This window comes from Aquarana catesbeiana, linkage group LG06 (genome assembly GCF_042186555.1).
Source record: "Aquarana catesbeiana isolate 2022-GZ linkage group LG06, ASM4218655v1, whole genome shotgun sequence".
Lineage (NCBI taxonomy): Eukaryota > Metazoa > Chordata > Amphibia > Anura > Ranidae > Aquarana > Aquarana catesbeiana.
The window spans coordinates 85755966-85768967 of NC_133329.1; the positions used below are offsets into that span (position 1 = coordinate 85755966).

General features: G+C 42.4%; 1 protein-coding gene across 3 annotated transcripts in view; it reads right to left on the reverse strand.

Moving 5' to 3' along the window:
* ATPAF2 (ATP synthase mitochondrial F1 complex assembly factor 2) overlaps nt 1-13002 on the reverse strand; it is a 29282-nt gene that overhangs the window by 13135 nt on the left and 3145 nt on the right. For all 3 annotated transcript variants that reach the window (XM_073636369.1, XM_073636368.1, XM_073636370.1), the window contains exons 2-3: nt 9655-9806; nt 562-606 (exon numbers count right to left, since the gene is read on the reverse strand). In XM_073636369.1, the coding sequence (XP_073492470.1) occupies nt 562-606; nt 9655-9775 (166 nt within the window). In that variant the 5' untranslated portion in view covers nt 9776-9806. The remainder of the gene's footprint in view (nt 1-561; nt 607-9654; nt 9807-13002) is intronic.

The following is a 13002-nucleotide window of genomic DNA, read 5'->3' on the forward strand; positions in this document are numbered from 1 at the left end:
ATTTCATCTTGCTGTACATATTATGCTTTTTGTATGCGATACACAGTTGTACAGGATCAGCATATGATATGACACTATATTGTGTTTTTTTTTTTTTTTTTTTTTTAATCATTATTTATTGCACGTCACTTTATGGATTGTTAGGCTAAAAGCGCTTCACTGTTTGTTTTAAACAGCCTGCATTCTGCTCTCTGTCTGCTGCCTTACCTGACCTTCTACTTGATTCTCCACCCATGCTTAGCTGCCATCTCTCCCAACTTCTAGCCTAAACTAAACGACAGCTCTGCTTCACCATTTCACGCTCTGCCTTGTTTTATCTGAAGAGTCAGCTGTTAACTGTCCTGTAGCCAAATCTATTCTCACCATCAGCGACTCTGGTACAGACCAGGCAGTTCTACAGCCTTGGGTCACACAGAGGAGCCACTTCAATCCTTGACTTTTCCAGTGCAGCACTGAATAGGAGTGGTGGAAATGGGACAACATAGACAGTTCTTATGTCAAACACTTGAGTGTGAGAAGGATACTATACTTTGAATGTCAAGAGAGGCATAAGACACTTACCTTCACCTTGGGAAATACTGACATTTTCATAGAACTTCCTTCTTTCTGCAAAAATGGGACAAAGTACAACATCAGAAAAACAACTACAGATTACAGAAATAATGAAGTGCTCTAGAGCAGTGGTTCTGAACCTCAGTGAAGTATCCCCAACGGGCCATGTTGTGGGAACTTCCCTTAGATAAAATAGCTCTTATCAATACCATGTCACTGATATTGATTTAAAGCAGCTGTGCAAAGTAAAGGAAAACCTGAAAACATGGCCCGTTGAGGGTACTTGAGGACTGAGAGAAAGCACAAGGAGAGAGGCGCCTCTAGGTGTAGATGTTAAAAACAATTTATTAGGATCATATGTACAAACAACTCACATTTATGAAGTCGTCAATAGGCATATAGTGAGATAAGGGGTACATCCATCGTGGGGATAGATGGCAGATGGATGGCAGGCGAGATGTCACTGGCACTAGCTTGCCATCAATCTGCGTTCCAGGCCTCGCTTTGAGTCTCCTCTCCACCGCAGCCGGCTTTTACAATCTTGCGGTGTTTAGCTCACATGGCCACGCGCCCAGCAAGCAGGAAGAGCTTCTTCGACCAATCTGAGGACTATCCCCACGATGGATGTACCCCCTTATCTCACTATATGCCTATTGATGACTTCATAAATGTGAGTTGTTTGTACATATGATCCTAATAAATTGTTTTTAACATCTACACCTAGAGGCGTCTCTCTCCTTGTGCTTTCTCTCAGATTTTTGGAACTTGGTTTCAGTTCCCCTCTGAAGGCAGCCTTAGATGCGGGATTTCCACCATCATTCCTTCTCCCTTTGGTTTATTCATGGACTCCTATGGACTATTTTCTTTCTCCCCAGCCATGTTTTTAACCCACATACATTATAATTTTAATATATATTATTTGCATGTCATGGTGTTTTTTTAATTCTTCCACATTTGTGCCTTTACTTGTATACTGTGTACTTGAAGACTGAGGTTGAGAACCCCTGCTCTATAGGACTCAAACAATAAAATGCACAGAGAGGAGGACAGGAGACAAAGATTTTACACATCAGCCTGTCCAATCTCCTATAGAAGTCAGCGCAGAGGTTGTTTCAAATGGGGTAGAGATGCAGACTGAGAGGGCTGCACTGGACGAGGAAACAAGAGGAGGTCACTGGAGTAGCGGTGTCAGTGATTTCCAGCTTCCACAGGGATTCCAATGCAACTATGCAAAAAAAATGCCACACCTGGAATTCTTCTTTAGACTAGTGGTGCACCGAAATGAAAATGCTGTACCGAAACCAAAAATTCAGGATGCACTTGGCCTAAAACCTAAAGGGGTTGTAAACCCTGGTGGTTTTTTTCACCTTAAAGCATCCTATGCATTAAGGTGAAAAACCTCTGGCAGTCACCAGCCCCCCGTTTTACTTACCTGAGCCCTGGAATTCACTCGGTGGAGACGCGCTGTCCCTCTCTGCACGGGGTCCCGGCTCTTGATTGGATAGATTAATATCAGCGCAACCATTGGCTCCCGCTGCTGTCAATCAAATCCAATGACGTGGGCGCCGGGGGGCGGGGCCGAGTCCGGCATTCATGTCTATGGACGCAAATGCTGGACTCGGGAGCGCACCCGCAAGGTAACCCCCCCAAAAGAGCGCTTCTCCTAGGGAATTATCTGATGTGGGGAGGAGCTGCGAGAACCACCGGGGGACCCCAGAAGTCGAGGATTGGGGCCACTCTGTGCAAAACGAGCTGCACGGTGGAGGCAAGTATGACATGTTTGTTATAAAAAAACAAAAAAAAAAAACAAAAAAAAGAGCCTTTACAATCACTTTAAACCGAAATGGACAGTTTTTAAAAAAATATATATATTTTTATAGATATTTATAGATAGGAAACTCCTATCCTCATATTGATTAGTGGTTCCAAATAATAACTACTGCAGTAGGGAACAGACACAAAAGATATTATGACGCAATTGAAGGTTTTTATACACATGATTACGTAGGTATCACATTATTATTACAATTGTACATTTATGGTAACAAGGGGGCGTAACATAGGCAGACTAATTCTAATCAGGACTCGAAAGAATGCATACATGTAATGAAAACATTATTAGTGCCGTGTGCACAGTGAGGGCAGAGTGCAATACATACAAATTTCCTTTACAGTCCCATCTCTTTTGATCAATATTTTGATCACTAACCATACCTACTATCGCCTTTAACCTGGAACCTCCACACGCTTTAGGTGGAGGTAGTCCTGGCTAAAGAGGCAAAACTCCATTGTGGAGAATATAATAGCTTAGCAGCTTTTTCATTACAAAATGACTTTTCATTGTGAAAAATAAATGATTGATAAGACATATTTACAGAATATTGGCTGTACACTCCTGTGGCCAGAATGGCCTTCTAGCTTAATTGTCGGCATGCTGACTTTATCAGCATATTCAAACACAGACAGATATATACAAAGATATATATATATATATATATATATATATATATATATATATATATAATATAATATATATATATATATATATATATATAATATAATATATATATATATATATATATATATATATATATATATATATATGCCTTATTTATCGGCGTATAACACGCACCCCAAGTTTAGAAGGGAATTTTAAGCAAAAAAAACGTACATTTAAATGCCCATCAATGCAGCCTTGCACAGCGTCCATCTGCATGCTTGTCCAGTGTCATTTGCAGCCTTGCAGTCATTTGTAGCCTTATCAGTGTCCATTTGCAGCCTTGCAGCTTTGTCAGTGCCCATCTGCAGCTTTGTCTGTGTCCATTTGCAGCCTTTCCCAGGCTGCAGTTAAACTGCAGTGACTTGTCAGTGTCACTGCAGTTTGAAAATGGTGCCGCCGGCACCGAAATACATAGCCGTGACTTGCGGTGGCTCTCTGCCACTTTCGGCTCCACTCGTAGTCCCGCCCGGGATGGGTGTGACTGTGAGCGGAGCGAGCGCCGCCCATATACAGATAGCCGAGTGTACTCGGCTAGCTCCGCTCACAGTCACGCCCAGTCCCTGTGTCCATCATAGGGTGGGACTGGGCGTGACTGTGAGCGGAGCCAGCCGAACCTAGCCGAGTACACTCGGCTATCTGTATATGGGCGGCGCTCGCTCCGCTCACAGTCACGTCCATCCTGGGCGGGACTACGAGTGGAGCCGAAAGTGGCCAAGAGCCGTCGCAAGTCACTGCTATGTATTTCGGCGCCGGCGGCGCCATTTTCAAACTCGGCTATCTGTATATCGGCGGCCGGCGATCGCTCCGCTCATGGTCAGCGGGGGATCGCAGGGGATCGGCGTATAACACGCACCCGCGATTTTCCCCTGATTTTAAGGGGAAAAAAGTGCGTGTTATAAGACGATAAATACGGTCAATCTATCTATATATGTGAGAGAGAGAGAGAGAAAGAGATATCTCTATAATATATATATATATATATATATATATATATATATATATATATATATATATATATATAAAATCTCCTTACAATTAAAAGTAATTGAATCAAAAAGTACCCTAGGCTGTGATCGCAAGAGGCAAACAAATCAAACACAGAGATTTCTTTAATTTAGTCAGTGTCTGGTGTGGATTCAGGTGACTTTTCCTTCTAGTTTTGCACAATTGTACATGAAATAGATGCTGTATTGAGTGTCCAAACATTTCCTTATATATAAATGTCTCTTAACAATCCACAAGTCACCTGGCTTTAGTTCTAGATCCTAAACGTTTGGAGGGATCTAAAATTGGGGAGAAAAATACATGAATGAGTTTGTCATAAACCTTAAAAAGATCAGCAACATTCTCTGTGAGATCCAAATGGAGGACTTCAGCTGCTAAGACAAAATATAAGCAAGTGAGTAACACACTCCCAAACCAAATCCCATAGGGAGAGAGTCCAACATCCCCTTTTGCCGCGTACACACGGCCGGACTTCCCGACAGAAAAAGTCCGATTGAAGCTTTCGGTCGGACATTACGACCGTGTGTATGCCCCATCTGACTTTTTCTGTCGGCATTTCCGACGGACTCAGATATAGAACATGTTCTAAATCTGTCTGTCGGAAATGCCGACGGAGTTTAGCTTGTTGGCAAGTGCGGCCATGTGTACACGGCATTAGGGGCTTGATAAAATATAAGAAAACATTCAGGCAAACGTTTTCTAGTTTCTTACTCTACATTTTCTGCTACATTGTAGACAGTAGGGAGTATAAAAATAAAACCTCAAAACTTGAGTTGATCCAGGTTTTATACTGAGTATGCAGTTTATCACCCAGAAGAAGGATACTCTGTATTCAGATCCTTTTTCCCCAGCTCTAAAAGCAGAGCTCCGTGTTTTAGCAAAGCCTTTGAGCTATAAAAAAAAAAAAAAAAAAAAAAAGAGTATAAATTTATATAGATAGTCGAGATATAGAGAGCTTTTGGTTCCATTTGAAGTGCCAGAAGTTTGTTTTTACTTCGACAGGTAAACCAATAAAGCATGCCAAGTTAATCGATTGGCTGTTTTCAGCCTTCCAGGTTCTTGCTGAGGTAGCCATACTAACATTAAAACTCACACATGGAAGCAGACCAGGCGACTAAGGATGCTGCATAACAGCCCCGGACACTTGCTGGGTCTGTGCAACTCACAAATTCCACCCTAGTTCTGGCCCAGTATAGCTGGGATTAATAATTCAACTTTAAGGACCCCAGAACGAGAAGAACAAGTGGTCCACAGGGGGCAACTTCTTATGAAACAGGACTTTGGAAAAATGTGATCTTTTATATCTGCCAGCCACTCTTTTCCCTCCAGCTTGACACATGGACCGTGTCATCAGTCACAAGCAGTTATGGCTGCCTTAGTAAATGAGCGTGGGATAGAGCCAGGGTTACATAGTTACATATAGTTACATAGTAGGTGAGGTTGAAAAAAGACACAAGTCCATCAAGTCCAACCTATGTGTGTGATTATGTGTCAGTATTACCTTACATATCCCTGTATGTTGTGGTCATTCAGGTGCTTATCTAATAGTTTCTTGAAGCTATCAATGCTCCCCGCTGAGACCACCGCCTGTGGAAGGGAATTCCACATCCTTGCCACTCTTACAGTAAAGAACCCTCTACGTAGTTTAAGGTTAAACCTCTTTTCTTCTAATTTTAATGAGTGGCCACGAGTCTTGTTAAACTCTCTTCTGCGAAAAAGTTTTATCTCTATTGTGGGGTCACCAGTATGGTATTTGTATATTGAAATCATATCCCCTCTCAAGCGTCTCTTCTCCAGAGAGAATAAGTTCAGTGCTCGCAACCTTTCCTCATAACTAAGATCCTCCAGACCCTTTATTAGCTTTGTTGCCCTTCTTTGTACTCGCTCCATTTCCAGTACATCCTTCCTGAGGACTGGTGCCCAGAACTGGACCGCATACTCTAGGTGCGGCCGGACCAGAGTCTTGTAGAGCGGTAGAATTATCGTTTTATCTCTGGAGTTGATCCCCCTTTTAATGCCAATATTCTGTTTGCTTTGTTAGCAGCAGCTTGGCATTGCATGCCATTGCTGAGCCTATCATCTACTAGGACCCCCAGGTCCTTTTCCATCCTAGATTCCCCCAGAGGTTCTCCCCCCAGTGTATAGATTGCATTCATATTTTTGCCACCCAAATGCATTATTTTACATTTTTCTACATTGAACCTCATTTGCCATGTAGTCGCCCACCCCATTAATTTGTTCAGGTCTTTTTGCAAGGTTTCCACATCCTGCGGAGAAGTTATTGCCCTGCTTAGCTTAGTACCGTCTGCAAATACAGAGATTGAACTGTTTATCCCATCCTCCAGATCGTTTATGAACAAATTAAATAGGATTGGTCCCAGCACAGAACCCTGGGGAACCCCACTACCCACCCCTGACCATTCTGAGTACTCCCCATTTATCACCACCCTCTGAACTCGCCCTTGTAGCCCTTCTCCACAGTTGTTTTTTTTATAACATACCACTTCTTGTTTTACCTGTTACCAAAGGTGTTACCAAAAGCTGAACATCCCTTCCAGAGATTACAAAAAGATATATCCAGATGCCCAAGTCAGGATCTTACGAGTTTGCATTTTGCCTGTATGGACATGTTTTCTGGATGTCCAGTGGCAAATGCTACTGCAAAGGCCACAGTAAAAAGTGTTATCAGAAGTAGTTTGTAAGTACAAAGTGCCAGAATCTACAGAGAGTAACAGAGGAAATAATTTTGAGGGTCCTTACTAGAAGTTTTAAGGTTTTATTTTTACACCCCCTACTGTCTACAATGTAGCGGACAAAGTAGAGCAAGAAACTAGAAAACTTTTGCCTGAATGTTTTCTTATTTTAGATCCTTCCAAACTTTTAGGATCTAGAACTAAAGCCAGGTGACTTGTGGATTATTAAGAGACATTTATATACAAGGAAATATGTTTGGAGACTCAATACAGCATCTATTTCATGTACAGTTTTGCAAAACTTGAATGAAGGAAAAGTCACCTGGATCCACATCAGACACTGAAAAAATGACTGAATTAAAGAAATCTCTGTGTCTCTGTGTTTTATTTGTTTCCCTCTTGCGATCACAGTCTAGGGTACTATTTATTCAAATACTTTAATTGTAAGGGAGATATATATATTGTGTGTGATTTGAAAAGTAGTTTAGCCATGTTGAAGTCATATTTGTCTTTTGTACGCCTTCCATTTTATGTAGAATTGTCTGTGTTTACATATGCTGATAAGTCAGCATGCCAACAATTAAGCTAGAGGGCCATTCTGGCCACAGGAGTGTACAGCCAGTACTCTGTAAATATGTCTTATCAATCATTTGTTTTTCACAATGAAAAAAGTCATTTTGTAATGAAAAAAGATGCTCAGCTATTATAGTCTCCACAATGGAGTTTTGCCTCTTTGGCCAGGACTACCTCCACCTAAGCGTGTGGAAGTTCCAGGTTAAAAGGTGATAGTATGGTTAGTGATCAAAATATTCATCAAAGGAGAGGAGACTGTAAAAGGAAATTTGTAAGTTCTGTATATAATTGTATTCTATATGTATTGCACTCTGCCCTTACTGTGCACACGGCACTAATAATGTTTTCAGTACATATTTGCATTCTTTTGAGTCCTGATTAGAATTAGCCTGCCTATGTTACGCCCCTTGTTACCATAAAAGTACAATTGTAATATTAATGTGATACCTACGTAATCATGTGTATAAAAACCTTCAATTGTGTCAAAATAAAACAGAACAGTTATTTGGAAAGATGCGGAGTGTATCTTTTGTGTGTGTTCCCTACTGCAGTAATTAATAATTTGGAACAACTAATCAATACGAGGATAGGAGAAATATAAATTTCCATGTCATATATATATAATTGTATTATAGTAATAGTATTGTATTACATTCAACTTTTTAATTAGTCGTTTTAAAAAAGCTCAAGAAAAGCTCAAGAAAAACGCATCCCTTTAAATTCTATGTATGTCTACACATTGGTCCATTACGTTTCCACTGCATGTAACGCCCCTCCCCAATAAAATGCATTAAAAATGCAGCAAAAACACATTAAAAAAAAACACACCTTTGTTGCATTTTTGAGTCACATGACCTATGAAAATCGTGGCAAAATGGCGTGTGCATTTTTGAGTGGCCATTATCAGCATCTTTGTTTCCATCTGCAAAACACTGCTAACCCTATTTTCAGACAATAATTTTCGGTGGCCGATAGATCGGTGCATCCCTACTTCAGACAATATTTTTACAAATGGGACACTGTTTTTTTAACCACTTGAGCTCCGGAAGATTTTACCCCCTTCATGACCAGGCACTGCACTACTTTAACTGGCGATTGCGCGGTAAAGCAACACTGTACTCAAACAAAATTTGTATAGGTTTTTTTTTTTGCGATATAACCAAAAAAAAGAACCCAAATTTTTAAATATGTACAGGTATATGACAAATATGACAACACTGAAGAAATTACACTTTGCTACAAAGTAGTGAGTGTACAGCTTGTATAACAGTGTAAATTTGCTGTCCCCTCAAAATAACTCAACACACAACCATTAATGTCTAAACCGCTGGCAACAAAAGTGAGGACATCTTTAAGTGAAAATGTCCAAATTGGGCCCAAAGTGTAAATATTTTGTGTGGCCACCATTATTTTCCAGCACTGCCTTAACCCTCTTGGGCATGGAGTTCACCAGAGCTTCACAGGTTGCCACTGGAGTCCTCTTCCACTCCTCCACGACAACATCACGGAGCTGGTGGATGTTACAGACCTTGTGCTCCTCCACCTTCCGTTTGAGGATGTCCTACAGATGCTCAATAGATGCTCAATAGTGGTCGTCTTGGAGGTGTGTTTGAGGTAGTTATGTCGGAATACTGCCCTGCGGCCCAGTCTCTGAAGGGAGGGGATCATGCTCTGCTTCAGTATGTCACAGTAGATGTTGGCATTCATGGTTCCCTCAATGAACTGTAGCTCGCCAGTGCCGGCAGCACTCATGCAGCCCCAGACCATGACACCTCAACCACCATGCTTGACTATATGTAAGACACACTTTTCTTTGTACTCCTCACCTGGTTACCGCCACACACACTTGAAACCATCTGAACCGAATATGTTTATGTTGGTCTCATCAGACCAATGTTTACTGTGTGTACAGCATGTGGTTTTACTAAGTAATTTGCTGTTCTTTACTCACAGCTTTGCAGGGAGAGAGCCCAGTGTTGTTTACCGATACAGGGCTCTCTTCTGTCATTTGCTAAGCAGATCAGCAGATGCCAGCCATAAATGATTGGCAGGGAACTGTTGATCGACTTGTGCTGCAACGAATGGCAGCACAGTCTTTGGGGTCCACGTGAGCGTGTCCGAGCAGACCCGAAAGAAAGCCTCTTAGTACAAGTACAAGATTGTGCCTGTACGTGCCGACCTGCCGCAGTAAATGTATTGTAGCGGGTTGGCAAGCATTTAAACTACTAGAAACCCGTTTCTGCATAGGTCAGTGTATGTAAAAGATGAAGTTAGCCTTTAAATTGATGATAGGAAAGCAGGGGCTCTTGCTCTCTGTCACTCTCTACTCACCAGTAGGTGGCGTATAGAAGCGTTTCTCTGAGCAGACACCATCCACTGAACACAGGGCAGGATACAGGCGTGGGTTCAGAGCTGCACGCCGCGCAAAGACAGTGCGGAGACTCTGCAGCATTGTGTCTGGTAGTGGAAGAAGTTTCAGGACACTGCAAGGGAATGAATGAATATAAATACACACACATATATAAAAAAGAACTTTGATTTACAGAATTGAAAGCTTTTTCTGGGAGTTCCAATTTAAAATGAGCCCACCGCCTGGATCATTCACTTTATTATAAATATGGTGGTCAGTTCTATAAAACGACATCATGTAAGGAACTCTGGACTTCCGATAATGATACAGAAGTCCACATATGTCAAACACAAGGCCCACGGGCCAAATACTGTATAGTAATTTAGGGATACTAATGTATGGATATAGTAATGTAGGGATGGTAATTTAGTGCTACTAGTGTGTATGTGTGTGTGTGGGGGGGGTATGGGATAGTAATATTGGAGGGGCGGGGGGTGGATAGTAATTTAGGGATATAGTAATGCGGTGATCATAATGCATGGATATACAGTTGAGCTCAAAAGTTTGCATACCCTGGCAGAAATTGTGAAATTTTGGCATTAACCCTTTCATGACTAAGCCTATTTTTGAAATTTGGTGTTTACAAGTTAAAATCCGTATTTTTTGCTAGAAAATTACTTAGAGTTCCCAAACATTATATATATTTTTTAGCAGAGAATCTAGAGAATAAAATGGCGATTGTTGCAATATTTTTTATCACACGGTATTTGTGCAGCGGTGTTTTAAACGCAAATTTTTGGAAAAGGGACAATTTTATGAATTTTAAAAAATCCAAACAGTAAAGTTACCCCAATTTTTTTGTATAATGTGAAAGATGATGTTACGCCGAGTAAATAGATACCAAACATGTCACCCTTTATAATTGCACGTACTCGTGGAATGGCGACAAACTACGGTACCTATGAATTTCCATAGGCGACGCTTTAAAAAATTTTTTACGGTTACCAGGTTTGAGCTACAGAGGAGGTCTAGTGCTAGAATTATTGCTCTCGCTCTGATGATCATGGCGATACCTCACATGTGTGGTTTGAACACCGTTTACATATGCGGGCGCGACTTCCGTATGCGTTTTCTTCGCTGCGCGAGCTCGCGGGGACAGGGGCACTTTAAAAAAAAATTTTTTTAATTTATTTATTTTATTTATTTTTTACTTTGAAATTGTGTTTAAAAAAATTTTTTTTTTTTTTTTTTACTTTTATTGCTGTCACAAGGAATGTAAACATCCCTTGTGACAGTAATAGGTGGTGACAGGTACTCTTTATGGAGGGATGGGGGGTCTAAAAGACCCCCCATCCCTCCTTTACACTTCAAAGTATTCAGATCGCCGAAAACGGCGATTCTGAATACTGTGTACTTTTTTAAATTCGGCGCCATTGGCAGCCGAGTAAACGGGAAGTGACGTCATGACGTCGCTTCCGCGTTTACAAGAAGGCTGGAACGAAGCTGGTCACAGCTTCGTTCCAGCCCGCCCCCAGCCGCCGAAGATTCCCAATTGGACACCGGGCCTCCCGATTGCACGGGAGGCCCGGTAACAGCGGCGGGAGGCGGCGGGAGGGGGGGGGGATGTCCCCTCCCGCTCCTCCGGTATAACAACTGAGCGGCTTTTAGCCGCATCGGTTGTTATACACGGGTAGCCGATTGCCCGCTGGAAACAACGGTACCGGGATGATGCCTGCAGCTGCGGGCATCATCCCGGTATAACCCCGGAAAGCCGGGTACGCATATGTGCATACGGTCGGCGGGAAGGGGTTTAATATTGAAAATATGACTGATCATGTCAAAAAACCTTTTTAAATCATAATGATAACAGAAATCACCCAAATGGCACTGATCAAAAGTTTACATACCCTGGAATGTTTGACCTTGGTACAGACACAGAAGGTGGCACACACAGGATAAAATGGAAACTAAAAGGTTAATTTCTCACATTTGTGGCTTTTTAAATAACAATTAGTGTCTGTGTATAAATAGTCAATGAGTTTGTTAGCTCTCACATGGATGCCCTAAGCAGGCTAGACACTGAGCCATGAGGAGACAGAAAAGAACAGTCAAAAGACCTGCGTAACAATGTAATGGAAAGTTAGAAAGATGGAAAAGGATATAAAAAGATAACCAAAGCTTTGAATATGCCAGTCAGTACTGTTCAATCCCTTATTAAGAAGTGGAAAGTTCGGGTCTCATTTGATACCAAGCCACAGTCAGGTAGACCAAGAAAGATTGCAGCCACAATTGGCCTAAGAATTGTTCAGGATACAAAGAAAACCCACAGGTAACCGCAGGAGAAATACAGGCTGCTCTCCAAAAAGACGGTGTGGTTGTTTTTAACCACTTTACGCAAATCGCCGTACCTGTACGTCGGTACTTTGAAGCTAAATACTGGGTTTATGGCAGCAGCTAGCTGCCATAACCCCGGTATTTTATCGGGAACGGCGTGCGTTTCTCTTTCAGATAAAAGTGGTCTACGGCGGCAGGAGAGATGCCCACCCCCCTCCGGCCCACTCTGGTCGTCTCCGCCGCTTACCGGACCCGCCGGTAGCAGCGAAGACGATCGCGTCCTCTCCTGTGGAAGCCTGGCTGCCGACTCAAGGGAAGATGGCGCCTGCTCAGCTCCATAGGTTAAATACCACCGCAAAGCGCCTCTGCAGAGGCGCTTTGCCGGCGGTATAGCCGCGCCGTCTTATTGATTTCAATGGGCAGGAGCGGTAAAGGAGCGGTATACACTCCGCTCCGAAGATGCTGCTGGCAGAACTTTTTTTACCGTCCTGCCAGCGCATCGCTCCAGTGTGAAAGCCCTCGGGGCTTTCACACTGGATACATAGCAGCGGCACTTTTGGGTCGGTTTGCAGGCGCTATTATTAGTGTGAAAGGGCCCAGTGTGAAAGGGCTCTAAGATTCACCCGGAGACTAAAGTGTTGATTATCAAGAGGCTGAAGACCAGATCCACTGCTGATGTGGCAGACACCTTCAATGTGTCTCAGCGTCAAGTTCAGAGGATAAAAAAAAAGATTTGAAAAGACTGGAGACGTTTTGGACAAGGCCAGGTCAGGCCGACAATGGAAGACAACTGCTCGAGAGGACCGTTTGTTGGCTAGAAAATCCAAGGCCAGACCATTTTCCACTGCAGCAGAGCTCCACGAGACCTGGTCACCTGAAGTCCCTGTGTCAACCAGAACAGTTTGTCAGATTCTGTCTCGAAATGGCATCCATGGTCGAATCAGTACCCATAAGCCAGCACTAAGCAAAAGACAATTGAAAAACCGTGTGGTATT